Source organism: Pelecanus crispus, chromosome 1, assembly GCF_030463565.1.
Source record: "Pelecanus crispus isolate bPelCri1 chromosome 1, bPelCri1.pri, whole genome shotgun sequence".
In the NCBI taxonomy this organism is placed as follows: domain Eukaryota; kingdom Metazoa; phylum Chordata; class Aves; order Pelecaniformes; family Pelecanidae; genus Pelecanus; species Pelecanus crispus.
In genome coordinates, this window is record NC_134643.1 from 31,776,665 (window position 1) to 31,799,195 (window position 22,531).

Sequence of the window (22,531 nt, forward strand, 5' to 3'; positions counted from 1 at the left end):
GAAGAGAGAGATCTGGGTTTATTAGTCTCAGGGTGACTAAAGCCATAAATGTGACATGGCAATGAAAAAAGACAAGTGTAAAGATATATCAGGATGTATTACAGCATTTTTAGGAGTGCAAGGAAAATATTAAAGGCAAGGTACACAGTACTAGCAGAATCTCATCTGGAATTCTGTTTGTAGTTTTGGTCACTTATGATTGAAACATGAATTCTAAAAGGAAGAGGTGCAAGATGGGTAGCTAAAGTTGGGGAAATAGAGACTCTGTCTTAGACAGGTATTATAAAAAACTTCTTATTATTTAATCTTGCAGAATAAAGAAATTGCACTGTCTTTTCATTCTTTTCAAGGAGAAAAGCACTGGCAGAGTGAGAATGTCTGTTTAAGCTGTAGAACAATGTTAGCAGAAGAACAAATGTGTATATGCTGGCAGTGATGACTTATTTTGTGGAAATGAGAGACAATAACCATCTGGGAGTGAGATTCTTGATTAGTCAGTAAATGTGCTGGATTGGTTCTTTGTCTTAGTACTAGGAAGCAACTTGACCATTTTGTCACATGGAATATATAAAATACATAATTGTAAAAGCTGGAAACTAGACTTAGAAATCAAAAAGCTCTTTCTTTCTAAATTAAAAATTTTTAATCTTTTTTTCCCCCAGTACCAGAAATACTGGAGGGTAGAGGTAAAGTGGGAGGAACTAGGAACATGTCTCTTTTATTAGAGGAAGGTAAATGGTTATACTTCTTCTAATTATTATATTTAGTGGAGCTGAGGTTTATTTCCTAAGACATGAAAGACAGATTTTCTGAGTGAAAGTTGTATATTGCAGTAATTCCTCTCTTAAGCCTTCAAAGCACAAAAAATCAGGCTATACAAGGGTATGTATAATAAGAAATGTAGTCTTCCTTAAGGGCTGTAAACAAATAAAAAGATTCAATTTGTTCAGTAGCTCACAGCGTCTATACAACTGATAAATGGTATATCTATTTTCAATTAATAATTGAGTTACACTAAAAAAATAAATGGATATGCATGTTCCCTTTGATATCATCTTCTTTTTTTAATTGATTACACCTCTACACACAAAAATAAGTCTTTTCTATGTTTTTTTACAGAATATTTTTGCATTGGTGGTAGAGTTGTTGGCATTTTTCTATTAGAAGAAAGATGAGATAGTAATGACCACTGAACAGCTTCCTCCCTAAGATAGGTACGTGGACTGTTGCTTTCAGAGAAGAGACCAGCATAAAGAACGTATATATGAAATACGTAGATTCCTCTAAAAACTTCCTTAAAATGGCAAAGATGCCTTTGCATGGTTTTCTGCATTTCAAAGTTTCCACCAAACCGTACATACTCCTAAGGGGTTATTTATAATAAAAATATGCTTCTCACATTCATTTTTATAAATATACACCCATTCCAACATGCATCATTGCATCTTCATCAGTCCAGCCTTGCAGAGAACAGTCTGTACCAAGTAAGTTCATAGTCAACTTCAGGTGTGACTGTCAATGCATATGAAAATCATGAATTCCTGTAGTTGCTAAGTACATCCTGGTATTTTTTCTCTTAAATGATAGAGAAGTTGAATGCATCAGTTCTCTAAGCACTCTGTATTTGAACATTTTTGTGCACAAAAAGGAATAATGCATGTTCTTATCTGGCCCTAAATCCACAAAGCACTTAGGCTCAATTCAAGAAAGTATTCCTAGCCAAGAGAGCCCTTTAGCACATGCTTAAATGCTTTGCTGAAGCATGGCCAGTTGGAGCAGATTGCCAACATTTCATGTCATGAGCAATAGTCTACTCTTACATTCATCTACCTTCACTGCAGTTGATAGGTTTGCTTAATGCAGTTACTGCTACAAATCTAGCATGCAGTTAGGAGTCTTTTACAAAGCAGCTTCTTTAATTCACAGGCTGTTTAGAGCACTGCATGCTTTCTCTGTTTAGCTCAGGGGCCCCAGTCCTCATTTTGGACCTCTATGGTTACATAGTTATAGTGATCTAGTTAGTAATTTAAAATATGTTTAAAGTGTGTAGGTGTAATGTGGCTGGGTAACCAAGGCTGTTTAATTTTTTTTCCCTTGCTACAATGCATTTGAATTTGTAAAATTAATATTTTATTAGAGCTGTCTTTCTGTATTTAAAATTATTTTGGCAGCACAGTGAAGTCAGTTTATCATGAGCATTAGTTTATGATAAGCATTCAAAACCTCTGAGCTAATTGTTTAATTAAACATCAATGCTGGCCAATATTGTGTCTCTGGAGGTTACACAGAGAGGTGGGTCCATTCCAGAGCAAGGTCTGACTCACAATTCTGTAGTGGGAATGAAAGATAATATTGAATATAACATTTGTGTATAGTATAATAAACACTTTGTATGCATTTTAAGGGTTTGTTTATGAGCACAGACATGCAAATATAACTCTCTGTAGACAGAAACTTAAGGCCTGGTCTGGGAAAAAAATTGATCTGAATAATATTTGTGTAGTGGTCCTTTGTTTTGTAAGTGTTGTCAGTACTGGGCCTGTCACTATTAATTGGCAAAGAGATTTTGGTTCATTAGATTAAAAAGCTAAAGTTATGCCAAAAATGCAGATTAATTATTAGTTTGTTAATACTAATTTTTTTTTTTAATTCTCTTTCTCACTTGTGAACATTCTCTTGTTTGTTTCTCTTAAAAAATAGTATTTTACTAGAATAGGTGAAAAAGTGAGTGTTCACAAGAGTATGGCTTTCTTACCTTTAAAATTTTCTAACTGTGGTCAAGAATGCTGTACAATGTGTAAGTGGCATTTAATTCTAACTGCAATGTTCTCATTAACATTAGGTAAGAAATAAGGATAATTATATTAATTTCAAGACAAATAGTAGATATGGAATTGACTAGATCATGTGGGTTCAGTCTCTTGACAATGAACTTTCTACGTGGTCTCTGTCCTTTTCCTTTAGTCCTCATCTGTTGAAGTGCTGTAGATATAAGCTTATTGACTGTGATGTGCCAGAAATCATAACAGTAAGACTAAAATAACTGAATTTTTTCTTATTTGTCAGAAGCAGTCCACAAAACCAATCTACATTTTCAAGAGTCAAAAAGTGGGATTCATGCAGGAGCCACAATTTGTGTATATTACACGGCAGTCTTCAGAGCTGCTTACTACTGTAAATCTTTTTTCCTCATTCCTCCTTTCATTCTGCTCCCAGACACTCACAGTTTTCCATGATCTTGCTGCTGCAGTCCTTGGCCTTCCTTGCATCAACATTTCCTAGCATAGGGTCTTATAATTTTACTCATTTTTACTCTTCTAGTTTTACTATTACTCTTCAGGTAGAGGAAGGACTTTTCATTTTCAGTCTCCTGTAAAACACCAGAAAGGCCCTTTTGGCCATCACATCAACCCATTTACTTTATTCCATAAATTCATATGGTACTTTGCATATGATATATTGTCATAAAATCTTCTGCTAGTACTGATCACCCCTATCAGAAAAAGTAAAATCCCAATGATTTGGCTCATCTTTAAGCATTACATTCTGTCAAATAATTTTGTTATGTGTATGTGAGAAAGCAATATTCTAATAGAAATAAAAGCTGAAGCTCTCAGCTTGTGTCATAATAGCTGCCTATTTTATTGCAAGTGAAGTTTGATTTAGCTTCAGGAATACTGGCCTGTATATCTTTGCCCAGCAGTGTGAGAAAGGGGTCTCAAATGAATACTAAATTTTTTGTAGAATGTCTGCACAACTTACACATGTAAAATTTTATAGCGATGTTTTCATTAGTTGTCTTTCTTTTGAAAGTAAAACTACTGGAAATTGCTTGTGACTGGGGTGACATCATGAATTAGAAAGGACATGAATTTAATCTCTTATAGAGGCAGCTGTGTCTGGTATTTTAATATGGTTTTGGAGAGAAACAAAGGAAGGCTAATTAATGTGTTTATGTAAATTCTACAGATTACAGTGTTTAGCCACAGTCAGTTCTTCTTTACCATGGAAGGAAACGATGGTTGTCCTGTCCACATCTGTTGCAGTGATTTACGGCCTACCCAAACAAATAATTAAAAAACTGTGAATGCTATGGTTGCTAAGGACAAAAGCAATTCAACAACAGGCTGATAAGAAGCTTCTGACAAAAAAATTTTATACTAAACGAAGAAAGATTTCAGTTCAGATGGTGCTAAGCAATTGAATTGCAAAACACAGTGCCACATTACCAAGACCATAAAACAATAAAGTTTGTTCTGTGGCAACTGAAAAAAATTCTTAAGGTTGATAACTCTGGCAAATACAGATGTACCACTGAGAAGCATACTTTGCTTTATGGAAGCGGAGAAAAGCCTTGTATACTTGTCTAAAGGTCTTGTCCTAGTGTTTTGATTTCATATTTCCAGCAGTGATAGTAACAGAAGCTGAGCCATTGGGAATAAGACTTCAGTGACCACCTGCATTATTGCTACCAAGCTCAGCAGACTTAGAGCATTGGTCAAATGTCCTTATGCACACCATGTGAGGTGTCAGCTATTGTTGATGTCTTAATCAGTTTGGATGTTTAAATTTTTAATCTGTAACATAGAAATAATCTTTTCTTCCAGTTTTATTTCTCTGCAAATTGGTTTCTAAGATGTGTATAAATTTAAGCATTTCTAATTATATTGTTGCTGGTCTTGCTTTTGTTAAAATCAATGCTAAATGAATCATCATAAACAATTATATAGAGGAAGGAAAACATGAAATGCAAACAATTTAGTTCTAAAGTGCACCTTTCACTAAGATTCAAATGGAAAAAACAGGCCACACAAACTCTGTAGAAGCCAAGCAAACTGTCATAAAGGGAAGTTTTGCAAAGATGGTAATAGAAATTATATTATGGATTTCTTAAGACAGAAAATTTATACCATAAAAAATAATTTTATGAAAGATTAAGAGAGATAGAGGAAATAATTTTTAACACTTCCTTTGTGTCAAATTTGGCAAATAGTTTTGGCCAAATGTGATAAAATTCAAACCAGCTATATATTTTTTTACATTTTTATGTAGTGCCTGGGTTTCATTACAAAGCAGCTGTTAGTTAGCTTGTATTTGAATGTACCAAAGTGGGGTTGATAATCTTCCATGTCTCTTACAATAGAGGCAAAGGTTTTGTGTTTTGTTTCTAGATGTACCCTCCATTGAAGGAATCTTTCCAAGGATCTCACTGCTTATGTTTAATGGTGGGATGTCTTTCATCTCAAGGCAGATTTCTGAATTTATTGTAGTTACTTGATCTCTTTGCTGATACTCCAGGCTTAATATCCTACTTTTACTGTCTTGCCCTGTTTTATATTCCAAAACTCTCCAAAACACATACAATCTAAAGGTCCCTGGTTATCAACTACCTGAAAGGAGGTTGTAGTGAGGTGGGTGTTGGTCTCTTCTCCCAAGTAGTTAGCGATAGGACAAGAGGAAATGGGCTTAAGCTGCACCAGGGGAGGTTTAGGTTGGAAATTATGAAAAATTTCTTCTTGGAAAGGGTGGTCAAGCATTGGAACAGGCTGCCCAGAGAGGTGGTGGAGTCATCATCCCTGGAAGTGTTCAAAAAATGGGTAGATGTGGCACTTTGGGACATGGTTTAATCTAGTCTACCCTTGATTGGTTTAGTGTGGACTTGGTAGTGTAGGTTAATGGTTGGACTGGATGATCTTAAAGGTCTTTTCCAACCTAAACGATTCTATGATTCTATGGTTCTATGAATAGTTCAGTATTGTTCAAAAGGCAGAAAACTGACAAGAACTAGCTCTTCTGTCTGGATAAGTTATGATTTCTTCCTTTTCAATAGGTAATTGAAATTCACTGGTGTTAAACTGGAGTGGGGAATCCTGGGCTTAAAGCAGTTTTAGTGGACCCCAGTGAAGCTATCCAGTGCATTTGGACTGACTTCATGTCGCTGAAAGTAGGAGTTTTGCTGTTGGGTTTTGCATGTGACAATAACACGGCGGTTGCAATGTGTTACTTTATCTGGGCAGAGGGATCAGTGGCATTGAGACAGCCTTGGGAACAGGGCATTTTGGCTGCCAGTTGAAATTAGGCCAAAGAAAGAAACAAATACAAAAACTTGAGATGAGTTGAATTTTCTTTTGCAGAGTGTTACACTTTTATGAAGTGAAAAATCAATATGTAGAGGAACGTTAATTTTATTGCATGTTAAAACTTTAACGGAGTGAGAGAGCTTGACTTAATGCAGCCTTTGTTGGAATAAAGACAGTTGGGCTGAGTGTGCTGTAGTCCTTGTAGCTGCTTCTTTCCCAGGTGTGCCATATTTAGGTTTTGCCTATTACTGCAAATTGCCACTTCATTGATTCTTGCTGATACTAAAGATCCATAGATGACATCTCATTTCACTCTAAAATTGAAATGCCTTTAGATCACTTTACATCAGAAGCTGTAAAGACTTTAAGTTTTGGATACCAAATGTGACGTTATAAAGTAGTTTTTAAGTGTTTTAAGCCTCCATAGATTTTGATATTGTAATTATTCACTTCCCTTATTGCTTGAAATCCAGAAATATTTAACTAGACATAAGATCAGTCATGTAGTGGATCAATGTGTGGTAATTGTCATAGTTGAGTAAACCATGTGTTTTCTGTCTGCTAAAGATTGTGTTGTTCAGGCCTGGCTTTGTACCAGGTAATTTGCAATTTATCTATCAGGCTAATACTGTACAGAACCTGTTCCACAGGTAGATGCTGTTGTGAATTTTTTACTCCTATGTGCTATGAGGGATCTCCAGAATTCTGCACAGGATTAGAAATGTATCTGACACTAACTTCTAGCAGGCTTGAGCTATTAAACAGAACTGTGAAATGGCAATTGTAAGAGTTTGATTGACAAACAAGGTTGATAGAATATTTTTTTAAGGAAAGAAGAAAATTACCCTAATTTGACCTAATGTAACCATCAATAGTAAATGCTTCTTGAAGAGGAAAAGGAATAGTTAAATTATTAGATGTCTCTAAGAACTCTTACCTACTTGTTTTGTATGAATTTGCATAGTCTGGGTTTGGCCAGGATAAGTATAAGAATACATAGAAATGTGCATAAAAAGTTTGTCCTTGTGTTATTTCCAAAGCAAATATTCCTGTAATACCAGGTATTTGTATGTGCATATCAGAAATGTGGATCTTGAATTCTGTGTTTGTATGTCTAGTAATTCTGTATTTATTCTTTAGAGTACCATGTATATACTTGCTGATACTTAATGAGACTAAGTCATCAACTTTTTAATGATTTAGGATTAATTGCTACAGTTGTTATAATTTCATTAAATGAACGGTAGAAAACAGGACTACCTGACCCCTGAGCTTGCTTCTAATATAGCTACCTCTCCTCAATGTAGAATCAGCTTTATCTAAATTATATCTGACAGTTTTCTGCCTAACACACTCTTAAGCTTTCAGTGAGTGGTTTAAGCTAGACTACATTTCCTGAATTAGCTTATGTGATAGCACAGGAGTCAGTAACAAAACTCTAAATTCATTAAGTTGTGGAATCTTTTTTTAATTTTTTTTAATGATGCTATCTTTTTTTTTTTAATGATGCTATTAACATTTAAAAGTGAGATTACACTTGTTCCATAATGAGAATAAAAGAAAAAAGAAAAAGTTGTCTTTTGTGGCAAAATCTGTTATGATTCCAGACTACTATATAATGGAGGTAGTTTATAATTTGGTATTTTGTAGATGCTGCATTGTTATGTAGGTCTAATAGACACAAATTTTCACTGTTGCGTGGCAGAAATCAAGACATTTACTATTAGACTGTAGATGCAATGGCATACAAACATATATAAATCAATATCCCAAAAGGTTGTTGAGGATGATTCTATGATGAACAAAAGTGAGGACAATGGAAGTTTTGTTTTAAGAAGGAAACATTACATACATGTTTGTATTATATATTCATATGTTTATATGTGTGTGTTTATATATGTGTCTGTATATATATAATGTTAAAATTATGTGTGTTCAAATTATATATATGTTCAAATTATATTTCTATATGAACTCTCTTTATTTTCTTTAATGAAGTAGATGTTTATATATCAGCTAAGAGATTAGGAGAGGGTTGAGGAAGATGACCTGTGAAATATTTTGTACATATATAAAGATCAAAGACAGGAAGGAATATGTAGGGTGTTCCCATATAGGACATTATATGGTAAAATTAAAAGACAGAAAATGTAGGTAAAATCTTGGAAAAAGCTTCTTCAGAAATATATATTAAGTGGAAATAATCTCCCAAGAGGAATGGTAAAAGTCCTATTGTTTAGTACATTAAAAACTTCACTGGTAAAGTACTAGAAAATGTACCGTGGAGAACAATCTTGCTTTAGTGCAGAGACAGAATAGTTGGCCTACTAGGCATTTTTTATCTGTAATATGTATGATTCTATTTTTTCTATTCAGATTTTAAGCACCTCTTTTCAAAAAGGCCTGCTCTATAGACACAATTGTAAAAGGATGTACTGGGAAAAGGAAGTAATGTAGAAAAAAGACAGCATTCATTTCATGTGCATTAATCAAATATGCACTCAGTATGCTAGTACTTTCCCAACAGTGAAAAACACTGTTGCCTCCCTACACAGAGACAAAGATTATAAGATGGGGAATAGGAAAAAATTATTTATGTACAGAATGCATTGCTTTGCTTTAAAAGTAGTTAGATCCTTAGGGAGAATTTTCATGTGGCTTTTATACAGATATTTTAGTATGAGTTAATGGAAGTCACTGGGACTGCACATGAAAAAAGATACTAGGGGGATTGTATAAAGAATATCTTAATTAAAGTTATGATTTGGTAAGAGATTAAACCAATTTATCTACCCTTAAGCACATGAGAATTTTAATTGACTTCAGTAGGTCAATAAGTTGTTGATGTAAGGCAAGTATTGGGTACATTGGGGCCCACTAGCTGTTGTTAAGATCTAGTAAGATGTTTGTCTAACAGCATAATACAGTATTGGTACCTTCTTTATATTTGAGAAAGACGCAAAAATGTGTTTGCAGCAGGCATCTCTTCTTCCTTTTCGGAAGACTCTCTTCATAGTTACTTGCAGTAGGAGCAGTATTCCTCTTTGTTGCATTTACCCTGACAAATCAGTTCAACCTTTGCCTTTTGGTGTTCTTTTTAGATCTTAAGTATCCAGCTGTGCTCTCTGGTACATTATAGTTGTGAGGGAAAAATAAAGCTTCGACTCAGAATACAAGTAGTTTCAACAAAAGTATAGTCCAATTATGTTTGCCACATAATTTGGTTTAGCCATTTGATCAAACAATTCAATCTCTGTAGAGAATGGCTTCATGATGTGTTTTAGAATGGCTGGTCAGTGAGTAACTGCCTTAGAAAATGCAAGAATCATGTTGGGAAATTTTAGACATCTTTCACTCCTAATAGAATTCCATATGTGTAACTGTGTTAGGTTCAGCTTCTGAACCTCAGATGGTATTTCTCTAAGCTGGTCAACATTTTTGATTCTGTGACTACTGCAGAGTTTCATGTAGAACTAACACTTAGTAAAAATTGGGTTTGTTTGGCAGGTGGTCCTCCTTAATTCAGCAATACTATCTAATCAAATCTTCCTTGAGAAATCACAAAGGCACTGCTAAACCTGGATCTCTAAGTTTAAGAATCCATTTTTTTAAAAAATGCTTTATTTTGCTTGCTTACTACAGCTTAATTACCAGAAGGAGTAATTAACAGTAGACTAGGAACTACAAATAAAAAGGTTACCACTGAGTTTCATCCTTTCTTCTTCTGCATAAATAGAATAGCAGAGGAGATTATCATATTCTCTTCTGATTAGTGACTGTTCTGTCATTGATGAGTTGCTTTTTTTTTTTTAAGTTTGGGCTTAATTATGTTACTCTTAAGCATAAGTGGTTTAACAAGTGGATAACAGATCTCAGCCCTTCAATGTTAAGAATTGTAAATGCAGCTATCCTGATTCAAAAAATGAGTGCTGCCTTTGGATTGCCCCCTAGGCTTAAAGGGGCAGTAGGGGAAACTTCACTGGGAATTGCCATGTGTTTTCCTATAGCCAAGTGAAATGACTTTGAGAATTCCAGAGCATAAATCAAGATTAATTTCTGGGCATGCATAGTTAGGTGGTCCTGAGATCAAAACATTAAAAAAGAAGAATGTAATGCTCCTGATAGGAGGGAGTTTTTTGCAATAACGGATGCATTCTATTAAAATATAATTTTAAAATATAAACAGTTCTTTATGATATTTGGGTGTTTTTGAAGGAGTAATGATTTCTACATGCAAATTTAAACTGGACTAGAGTAGAATTTTCACTTAAAAATCTACAGTGAAAACATTGGAAATGTGTTATAACCCAGTGAAATAGTTAATCATCACATAGAGAACTGAAAAGATTAAAAAGTCTTTAGGGTAGCATTAAAATATAATTGGATTATTTCAAATGAAGACATATAAGCATCACTACAGACAGATGGAGAAAACAAGTTGCGTTAAAGCAGGAAACAGGAATTCTTATTTCAAAGTTCGGTAATATGTTTGGAGATAATAAAGATGTCAGAGCTAGCATATGTTAATAATTTGATCCAGTCTAGCCACAATAATCCTGAAGTGTAGATGGTAATTACATAGGGAATATAATCAGAGTTGTTTATAATACAGATAGTACTTTCCTTGGGGGAAAAGCACTGATTATGAGTAGTTCTTTATGGCTTAAAGGAAGAGTGGTGAAGATGTATAAATATTATGGGACTTAAGAAATTTAAATACTGTTAATGATATATGCTCAAGTCAATGGAAAGTTTAATTAAAATCTAAATATATTTACCATTATTGCTAGTCTTGTGATTGAAACACAATAGCTGATCTACATACGGCAGTGTTATGCCTGCGCCAAAAGTTTGGAAATGCCTCTTTGGTCTTCTTTGCTAAACTAAAAATAATATATCTACTAACTCTTTTGTTCACAGTATTTTACTTTTACTTCTCTCACCTGGATAATAACTAACTGCTGTAGTCCAGAAATATTCCTTCTCAATTGCAAAATAAATATATTCCTTGTTCTGTTAGTTGTAAGTACTTATGGTAACAGCAAAACATATTTAACCTCATTCCTACAATCTGCTATTCTTCTGGTAGACGAATCTGTCCCTTAGTCAGTGGTGGTTTGGCACTGAGGGTGAGGTGTGAATGAGTCTATGACTAAAGATGAGATTGCTTGGGTTGAGAATATTCAGTTCAGCCAACTTGTGTGAATCAAAGTTGCAGTGGGTAAGTTTGAACTGACAGATGCCAAATTTGCATTTCATTTAATGTTTATGTATTTTCCTGAAGGTATTTTTGGTAGCATGTAAATAAAAGTGTCAAGATGTTTCTTGCTAAGTACATTCAGAACTGTTAAGCTGCTGGCATACAGCGTAGTGTCTCAGCAGATATTCATTCATTAATAGATAATCTTTTGTGAGAGGTGTTCCACATACTTGGCTAAGACCTTAAAAATAAAAACAATAGAGTATGTTTGATGCATTGAGGTTTTCAGCAAAGTCTCTGAGAAGTGTAATACCTGCCAAAAATATCTGGGATCAGTATCCTAGTGCAGACTAGTGGGGTTGTAGCTGGAGAGGGGTGGAGCCTCACTGATGCTAAACCATTACAGTACACACTGATTTCTATCATTATCATCATCATCAGACAAACTTGGGAGTTTTTCCATTCCAAAAAGCTGTGTATTGTCTTCAGGTGAATTATAAATTTAGAGGCAGGAACTCCAGAGTCTTGGGATAAAGGTGATTCAGTTTCATTTTCTTTGAGTGTGAATAAATAACACTTCACCTTCCCAAAAATTTCATTACCAGGCCTGAATGTAATACACAGTTTAGCCAGAATGAGAGTATCATCAACACACACTTCAGATTTTCTATGAATGAATGCTAGTTTAGTTGAACTGAAGCTGTGTGTTAATTTACAGTTTAATTAATTTACAAACTGTGTGTTAATTTACAATTTAGCTAACCTTGTTAACACTTTATACAGCTGCGTAAAATTATAGTATTTTAGAAAAAAACCTCCATATATAAAATTAAACTATTTCAGTAAAATTATACTATTTAAGCTAGATCTCCACTGATGTAGATTAATACAGACCTTGCAATTCAGCTACATCACAGAGATGCTCAAATTTACACTAGGTGGAGCTTGGTTTGTCGTTTTATTTTTAAGGTATCCATCTAAGAAAATATTTTTTAAAAAAACTTAGGCATTGGATAATCAGACAAATAGCTGATACCCAATGGGTTTATAACTGTGGACAATAGGATTTCAACCAGCCTGTAAGAAGGAGAAAGCATAGATGGTGCTGATTATTTGTCATTTAAGGCCTGAATATTTCCTGGTGGTATTGTCTTCACCAGTTTAAGCAGGCTCTTGCATTTGTTATTTTAAAAAATGTTTTTTTGTATCTTAATAATAGAAATAGTACAAGTACCTGTTGCCCTTGAAACATTTACCATCTATTTGTTTAATTTGATGTCCTTGGCAAAAAGGGAGCTCTGAAAATTAAACCAAAGCAGTACCATCTTCTATTAAAAGAATATGCGTTCAAAAACTAAATCAGCATAGTATCTCTGAGCTCTTCAGAATCTTTGCACATTATAAACACTAAAACATCTGTGCTTACTGAAACCACCTTTGTAGATGTATTAGTACGAGTTGCATGTTAAGTCAAAGCTACTTGCCGGGGTTTTGGAAACATTACTCTTCTGCAGGTATCAAGCTGTCTTTCTGTTAACAGTTCCTCTGAAGGCTGTAAGAAGTATAGTTTCCTATTTTAAGTAATTTTTTCTATAGTAGAAATGCCCATCATTTTCCACTTTTTTGCTTTGAATTACAACAATATTTTGTTCTAGAAAAAGGCTTCCAGAGGTAAGAAAAAAGTAATGGGTTTATAGCAAACAAGTTCATTCGTGGTCAAATGCTTTGAACCCCTGAAATTATTAAATCGTCACAACCCTTAAAAAGTTAATTTGATAATAAGTGCAAAATTTAGCAGTGGCAGAAGGTTTAGCAATAAGACAGTCTTCATATAAATATTTTGAAGTTATGTAAAAGTAATTGAAGAATCATCATAATTCTTGCAAACACAAACCCAAAAATACTTCTGTAGTTTCTAAATGCATTAAAGAGAGGACATCAGAATTTATTTATGCTGTAAATGTTATTTCACAGTTCAATCAGTTATCTTGCTGTGTAATAAAAGACCCTGAAATTAAAATGACCCCTCTTTGCAGAGTGTAACTGTAGGATTCCTTTTACTATGAGGCTGCCTTGATTTGATCTTACTCTTACTGAAACGGAAAATGATATCCAACTAATGCATCTGAAGTGGGTTTTTATATCATCCAAAGCTCTCTTGTGAAATTAATGGCTTCTGCTTCTGGCCTCAATTACATCTTATGATTCTCCAATTTCATACGGTTTTCCTTTTCTTTCTTCTGTGATTTTTCAGTATCCTTCTGGTGATTTTCTAAATCAATCTGAAGCACATGCATTTGATACAGCACATATTTACAAAACAAAACAGACCCACCCAGATTTGAAAATGTCAGGAATATGATTCATGTTCTATGCTGTGTGTAGTAGTTGAGGATATCTTAGGCTTTTAAAGCAACTAACAGCTTGATCAAGAAAATCAACTTACAGCAGAACAGCGTAATGACTGCAAAATGTTAATTAAATTTTCCAATGTTAAAAAAAGTCATTTTCAGTCTGACTCAACCTAGACAACAGTGTTATTAGCTGAAAGCTAAATATCTACTTCCTAACTGTAAGTACTCATTAATGGTCCCTTTTACTTAGTCTACATGCATACTTTTTCTACTGCAAAACACTGTGTCACACAAGTCAAATTTAGAAATAGGTGTTTCTTTCTAACTGCAAAGCCCACACAGTGTATTTCTTATTTGAGGGTGATACAAGTAATGTATAATGCAGACTGTTCATTTATATAGATTGTAGATTAATCATGAGTTTCTTTTTGATCTTTATTCTTTATAAAATTTATGAAAAAATGTTCTGTTTCTCCTGATTTAAAATTTATTGGTTTTAATAATTAAAAAAAAAATGGGGGGCGATATTTATAGTGTAATTTCATTCACTAAACAAACAAAAATTTTGCAGCTGCCAACATAATAGATGTCTGATTATGATATTGTAACATAAAGACCTTTTATATTTAAGGATTCCCTGCAAATCTCATGTGCTCAGTGTTCATGTTTGCAGCTCCTTCCTGAGGAGACTGAGCTCTTGTTGTCTTGGAGTTAGAGTCCTTAGGCTTTATTGTTCTGTCTGATTTCAGAATCAGCTCTGAACTCTTGTGTTTAGATGGGTGTATTTACCTCTAAAGTCTTTTGTCTCATGTCTTCTCTCAGTGATTTTTTTTTTTTTTTTTTTGCTTTTTACTCTGAAGAGTAAGAAGAAGTGGAGATTTAGACCTCTACTTGGAGTACTATTTATTCAGTGGATCCCATGATCCTGGGTATCTTAAGATTGATTTCATTTTGTCTTCATTATGTCACTTGTATTATCACCACTAATTTGTATATGGACAACCTGTGATAAAGAACGAGGAAGGAACAAAGAAGAGAAATTATGGTAAAAATTGAATAGTGAATCTGAATGATTGCTCTGTAAAGAATTTTTCTTCTTACACTCTGGATTTGAGGGAGATAAATAATGGTTTTTTTCTTTCATTATAACATCTACTGAGTTCTGATGACAAGAAACAACCATTTTAAAAATGTTTTTTAAAATCATGTGTTGAATTAATCTGATTCAGCTCAGTTGACAGCTTCTGTGATAGCAAAGACGTTTCTTGTGAACAGATGCTCCTCACTGAAGCTTTAGAATGGCTCAACTCTTCTTCATTGCCTTATTGTTGATTTGGACATTGGCCTGTAATTAATAAAGAGTGTTAGTACCCTACTACATAAAGCAAAAAAAAAGAAGTCTCCCCAAATATTCACACTCAAATCCCAACTACACTTCCACTCAATTCTCTTTCAAATTTACCAACGGCCTTTATATCACTAACCTTCCTTTCTTAGGAGGTTGAGTGACTACAAAGACTGTCCAGACAGTCATGATTCTAGCCCACATCTTCAGATCAGCTTGACCAGTGTTAAAAGTTGAGCTCTCTTTTGTCTTTGGTAGAAACTGAGTTGGCCATTTGCTTGTGACTGACTGTTTTAGTGACAACTGGTGGAAAAGGTTATTAAATACATTGGCCCTTTCCCAGCACTCTCTGTCAATAGCCTTTCCTCTCTATTGAATGGCAGGTCAATATTTTGTTTGTCTTTCTCTCACTGCTAGTGTGTTTACAGGGGTTTTTTTCCATGTTAATCTTGTTTCTTTTTCTTATTTGTATTCTATAATGTGTGTTGGCTTTTCTTATTTTGTCACTGTATGTTCCTTTCTATTTGTCATACTTTATTCTTGTTTAAGATCAATGAAAGCTCTGATTTAGTGGAATTCCAGCCTTTCTCTCCATCAGAAAAAATTGCTCTTTGACCCTCTATTCTTAACTTCTTTTTTCTGTCTTTCAAGTGTTTCATCCAAATTTGTTTGCCTTCTTGAAGTTCATTGTTTTATTTTCCTGTTTATCTCTCCCCTTTTAAAGGAATGTGAATTCTGTAAATTAATCATCAGTCTCACCCAAGTTGCCTTCCACCTGCAATCACATTCTCAACCAGCTTGTTCTTTGGGGTTAGTATCCAGTCTAGAGGAGCCCTTCTTCCAGTTCCTTTTTCTAGCTCTTATTTAACTGTAGATACAAAATATATGTGATACGCTATAATCTTTAAAAAATATATAGTATTTTTTAAAAGCCACCGATGATTTTGAAGACTTTGGTGGCCGTTATGCCTTTTCCTGTATTCCTTTCCCAACATCCTTCCTGTTAGTTAGCATATGGCCTTTCCACCACACCTTGTGCTTTGCTTGGTTTGGCTAGCTGCTGGCTGGCAAAAATCTTCATCTACTTCATCGCACCAGTGCTTATGTTAATTTCTTTTTTTAGTTTTTATTATCATGGCTTGTTCAAAGTGTATTGCTATATTCTGAGAGCAGGCCCATACAGTTTCCTATCAAGGATTCTCCTAATTAGGGATTTACTGCCATTGAAAATGACAGCAGTTAACAGCCTTAGCAGCAGTGGTGGTAACAACAGCTGTCAGGTGTGTGCTGGGTCATGAATCCTATTTTATGAAACTCTGGCCAGTATAACTGTGTTTAGAAACTGCCAGAAATGCTCTTTCAAGAATTTTGATAGTTGTGGAAAAGTTATTTTCTTTGGTGTATATAACATATTTTATAGAGGTCTCGCTAGCAGATAAACACTTCTTTCTAGTGCCTCTCAGGAGCATACTTTAGTGTTGAAATCAGTAGACACTTTTGTGAAAATTCTCTGTACTGAGCTGTACTCTAGCAGCAGCAAAAATGAGCTGCTTCCCCCCTCTAATTTGAATGTGAAGGTAGTGTGCCTGTAAGTGCATCCACTGATTAACACTGAAGTTGGGATTTTCCAATAGTGTTGTCTTTGGTGCATGTTTCTATTCTGTATTCCAGTAACGTGTCAACTTTTAGGCGCTATGAGAAAGACAGAATTTTTCATTCTTTTTGGCTTTACTGCCTAGGTTACTGATTTCCATGGGTATTACTTCTTATCTGTCCACCAGGAAAAAGTGTGTCAAGTGCTCATTTCGCATGGGCCACTAGGCAGCCATCAGATGTCCTGGGTGAATCTATGTTCCCCTTTTCAGTAGCAGTTTCATACCTGCTCAAACATTTATAGTTTGTGCCTGTACCATTGGCTAGTGGTCAGTTTTCATACATGATAGAAACCATTTGGCTTGCACTGTGAGCTACTGATAATGCTATGAGAAGTGAAAGTGGTGAGCTTTATTACCAGCATTCCTCATGTGCTTTTAACGAACAACTCTGACGTCTGCATATGCAAGCAGTGGATCATTGCATAAAAGAGGAATGATCTGAGCCTGGTGCCAGGCTGTGACCTAAGAAGCTGAAGAGCACAGTATGCCATTATCTTTCCCTGGAGCTATATAGTCCTGCTCAGGAATTTGCTTTGACATTTGTCCTGTCTCTGTAGATTAAGTGGTTTGGGGTTTGCTGCAGTCTCACCATCAGAGAGTAATGTGCTTTGGGTTTTTTCCTTCCTTGACTTCAACCTTTATTGCTATCTAATAATGTAGTAATAATTTATTTACAATATATTTCCTCATGTGCTTTGTATGTCTCATAATATAAACACAATTGAAAATACACTTTAAATGATTGATGTTGCGGTACAAATAGAAAAATAAAGTGGGTTTGGTCTCTAAAAGTAATGAAGTAACTGATGTAATACAGTGCAAGTCTTTAGTGGGATCATATTGTGTGGTAAGCCTCATTGTATCAAAAAAACCCCCCAAATACATTATAAATATATAAAAGACATAACTATCATAGGTGTTGAAATGTGAAAATAAAGACACTGAAATCTTGTTTATTTCCATGACAAATAATGTTCATATGGGTGCAAATTATAACATCAAAATAGTAGTCTTACCTGTGAATTCAGGTGTTTTCACAATACGGTTAACTCTTTGTCCTGGTTTCGGCTAAACCACGACACTCTTCTATTTTAGATGTGTATTGCCTGAGTAGCTGGAGGCATTATTATTTGAAGATTGACATTTACTGTGTCAGTGTTTTTTCAAGCCATGTATTCATTGCACATGGACTCTCTCTCACATATGTTACTGAATTAAAAAAGAGTTGGGCTAGACCCTGAAACTCTCAGGTAAGATAATTTAAACATTTCTAAATAATTCCCTTTGAAATGTTGAAATTTGCCAAAATATCATGGGCATTTCAATGACTTTCAGTTCATAACCTCAGTCATCTCCTGACCTAAAGTTGTGATATGATATCTCTGTAACATCATACCCTACTTTTTCGGTTTAGTTTCTTCATTATCACTGCTGAATATATTTTACATATAATTCTTTCCTGGTTAAACAGGTACAGAAGAAACAGTCTTCAGATCCACAGATATATATAGAATGGGGAAAAAAGGGGGGGCAAATGCTTTTTTTTTTCAAGCAGATTGCTATTTCAGTTGACCCTGAGAGTCTTCATGAAGGTCTTCATTAGCTATAATAAGATTCTTTAAGCATCCCACCTGTTCGTTCTCAGGTCTAAGAGAAAAATACATAAAAAGCTTTGACTTTCCTCCATCCTTCCCTGCCTCAACCCAAAATTATTTTTTATGGAGTCAGACTGTTGTCATTGACTTTCCATTTTAGACCATTCTTTGTCTTTCATGTTGGGCATGCCTTTTACAACATTTCTCTGCACAGATTTTTGCCACAGCAGCATGTCAAATAACAGGTGCAGTTCAAAAGTAAAAAAAAAAAAATTCTAAATTGAGCAAACAAAAGAATTATATTACCAATACACATGATCTTACGTTCTTTAAAAAGGAAAAAAAAAAAAAGGAAAATTTCCTAAGAGAATGAGTTGCATATGGGAAATTTGAGATAAGTATTTAATGCTTTTTTGCTTTTGGAAGAGTCTCTATTCAGTCAGTAGTTACAGCAGTGCTTGCAGAATACTGTAGATGCATTTTGAATAGCTCTCTTTGCATGGGGATTTTATGGTTAATTACTGGTGCTGGTTTATTTGTGTATTCTTTAGAGGATAATTATTAAGCAGATTCAAAGGTGGTGACAGCTGCAATGCCTCTATGCTGATTGCAACAGCTAGTTTGTGAAATTTGCAGACCAAATATGTCCTAAAAATACTGTGACAGTTTGCTTACTGTAATATTACTTGCTGCTAGTGTTTGTTATTTCAGAATTGTACGCAAAGTAAGGAGTGACTAGAAAGCAACTATTATAATAGTAGAAGTAATACATATATTATAGCTGGCAAAGGTTTTTTTTGTTGTTTACAAGATGTACTTCAAGAGTCGCATTCAGTAATTTATTATCAAACAGTATTTAATTTTTTTTTTCCCCTTTGGGAGTGTTTATACAATTGTGCAGGAAAGAAGATTATAGGAGATTATAGGAGTGGTGTACAGAATACTTTCATCAGCATTCTAGCTACTTGTCACACATTTTGTCAAAGTTTTTAAATTCCTGACCTTTCAAAATTTTTTGCATTAAATTACATTAGCTATTAAAGCAGATGTCTTTAACCATTCTATTGACTGCAGATCTCTCTGTACTTTTCCTATTTATTGTAGAGCTGTTATTTGAACTGACACTGTTAATCTTAATGTAATCTAAACAAGCATTCTCAATGCTTTCAAAAAAACTGATTCCTTTAATTAATTTCATATTGGGACAAAAAAAGTAAGGCTGATAAAATCAGAAGTTGTATTTGAAAATCTTTGCAATTCTTGTCTCTGAATTTACAATCTCGTATTTGGGATTTTGTCATTTGGTAGTAGTGCAAGTACTTACCTTTTCTTTTATCTGCCTAGGTATTTAAACTTTGAGAAAGGAAAAAATGGCATAAACGTTCTGTTCTTTGCTGTTTCTTTTGAATTTGCTTCTTGTTCTTGGTCAGTGGTAGAAGAATGCCTATGACCTTAGGCCTGCAGTAGTAATATACCTCTCTCAAAGAAGTGCAAAATTGTCCTCTTTGACTGGGAATCCCTGTTGGCCATCTTTCTTCCACTACCTTTTAGTGATTGAAAGTTTTGTCTCTCTGGGACAACCTGTATGATATTTTCCTTATAAAAGTCTGAGACTCAAGTGGTCTAATTAAAACCAGGATTTATTAACAGCACAGAAGCTGCTCAAGATTAGAAAGAAAGAAATGTTTTGCATAGCATATCTAGACTGACACTCTGCGAAGCTCATCTAGATAGATCTCCCTGGAGTTTAGTTACAGTGAATAAAAATACCTTACATTTATAGAAAACCTTTTTTCTTTTTCTTTCTGACTTTCTTTTTAGGCAGTTTAGTTGCAGAAATCTTTCCTTTCAAGGGACTCAGGCTTTCTTTTTCTTCCTTATATTCCGCTCCTTTACATTTGTGACCTTTTCTGTTGTTTTAATATTCAAATTGTTGTATTAAGTCACTGTTAGTGTATTTATGCCTTCCAAAGACAGCTCACCCCTTTCCTGATGACAGAATTCAGTATCCTTTAGAGACTCTTCAAAGTAATTAAACAACAGATATGAGTTGGCATCTGGTCATGTCTGCAGTCTGAGTTGTCTGCAAAGCCCACCTATGTCTCTGACAACTGAGTGGTCTTGATCAGTGAGTGAGGAAATGATTTAGCAAAGACAACTGTTGATCAAACCCCTGCTGCTAAATGATAGCATTTTTGATGACATTATTCACTATTGCCAATAGGACTCATTTTCTTTGCCAGCAAGATGTCACTGAAAATAAAATGTCCATGAAAGTTGTTGCTATTTTATGCATTCCAGAAGAGGGTTAAAGACATCCAGATATAGCAGAATGTTACAGGACCTTTCAGTATTTTTTCTATTTTCCTATTTCTACCATAATGGCTTCAGGAAGAATATGGAGTTATGTTATTCCACTAAAAGCCATGGTAGAATTACAAACTGTATGAAACTGGAGAACAGGATATGAAATGTTATCTCCAGATTCACTCACCTTGAAAATATCTTTCTTCCTGGCTTTGAGGGGAGATGTTCAGTCCGGGTGTTCACAGAACATATGCCCAAAATGCTTTTTCCTTGTCTTGGGGCTATTTCTTAAAGGAAGGAAGTATTATTTCTTAAACCACAAATCTCAGGACTTGCTAAACAAAACAAAAAGCATAATACAATTTCTATCTTGAAAAATGAGTCCATTTTTAATAAAATTAAAAGAAAATAGGCAAACAGAAATACCATAATGGCAACATTAGTGTTTTATTTCTGATTGAGACTAGTATCTTTGAGTCATCTGTCATATGTAGAACAAGATGCTGTCTCTTAGCCCTCCCTCACATAGCATTGCTAAATATGTTTAGCATTTACATACAGTACATACAGCTTAGCTCAGTAGTTCATAATTGGTGAGGTCATCTCAATGGCATGGAATAAATACGTAAAACAGCGTGGAATCCACATGTATAAATACTGCTGTATCTACCCTGGCTCTGTGCACTATAATCCTTGGGCTGGGTTAGACAGGAACCGAGGTGGCAGCAGCAACAGTCTCAAGACACAGCAACGAAGCTGAACCTGGAGAGAGTCAGATTACTGCCTTCTTTCTCAAGTGAATCTACAAAAAGTTAAGGACCACTGACTTAACTTGTAGGTATCCAGCTGACCAAACCCTGGGCTACAATTAAGGTATTCCTAGGCAGAAGTAGAGACACAATGTGTCCAACTATATTCTCAATATTGTTCTCTATATAAGCCTGATCCGTTGATATTAGAACTGAACCTTTCCAAAAATAGTTGAATGGAAAGTCAGGCGTTCATGATATTGGAGCTCTGATTGTTGTGGGAATACTTTTTTGAAAAGTCCATGGTTCTTTCTCTTCCAGTACAGACTTTGTAGTGGCTTTCTATCTGTCTTTTGTTTGTTAGATGCATGGTTGTTGTAATCGCCTCACCAAGCACCGGGAAGCACCTAGGCCTTGTTTTATTGAACTTCTTATTTTATGTCTTAAGGTACATTTTCTGTTGAAATTTCTCAGCTATTTATAAGTAAATAAGTAAGTTTTCTGTAATTGCTACTAGAATAGCGTGCTTTCAGCCCAGTCATCTAATCTAAGTTGCACATTTTTTTCTTCATTATCCTCTCATAATGGCATTTGAGGGCAGTTTGATCCATCTGTCAATGTTACTTTTCTATATAATAATAGAGAAGAAAAGAAACTTTGTTTTGAGGATTAAATACAGGTATTTTTAATAGCATACAATGTTAAACATGGCACAACAACTGAGTAGGGAGCAGAAAATAAGCTTTTAAATGCAAAGAAAAAAAGGATTTAAATAGTTTGCTTCAAACAAGCATAGGAAGAGGAAAGAAAGATAATTGGGATTTATTTGAGATGAGAGACCAAGAACAGTATAGTGTACATCAGACAGATAAATAACTTTGGAGTGTAATATTGTTGTATTTAGCTCATACAGGAATATCTTCCACCACAGAACTAATTCAAAGCTATTCAGACTCATTGAAGAGCTTTCACCCACTTTGGAGGAGTTAAATCAAACCTATATAAAGGATATCTGTGCTGCTACAAACAGGAAAGTCATATATTACATCCAGAGAATGCCTACACTGAATGGGAAGAAATGCCTGTTTAAGGCCCTCCCTCAAAAGAAGTGACACTGATCCAAGTTACATTGATATTTAAATCAATTTAGTCAGATCAGTGCAAGTTTCTCCATGTATGCATTTGAATCTATTGCAACTGATCTACAGCAAATTAGTTTACAATGTGGTCAGTTGCCTAATTTGTG

At 34.7% G+C, this 22,531-nt stretch overlaps 1 protein-coding gene across 2 annotated transcripts in view; it reads left to right on the forward strand.

Annotated features, from left to right (window-relative positions):
* The window catches only part of IMMP2L (inner mitochondrial membrane peptidase subunit 2), a 477,239-nt gene that overhangs the window by 248,145 nt on the left and 206,563 nt on the right, over positions 1-22,531 (forward strand). The window contains exon 5 of one of the 2 annotated variants that reach the window (XM_075727618.1): positions 359-368. The exons of the other annotated variant lie outside the window; for it this stretch is intronic. Within the exon in view, the coding sequence (XP_075583733.1) occupies positions 359-368 (10 nt within the window). The remainder of the gene's footprint in view (positions 1-358; positions 369-22,531) is intronic. 2 annotated transcript variants of the gene reach the window in all.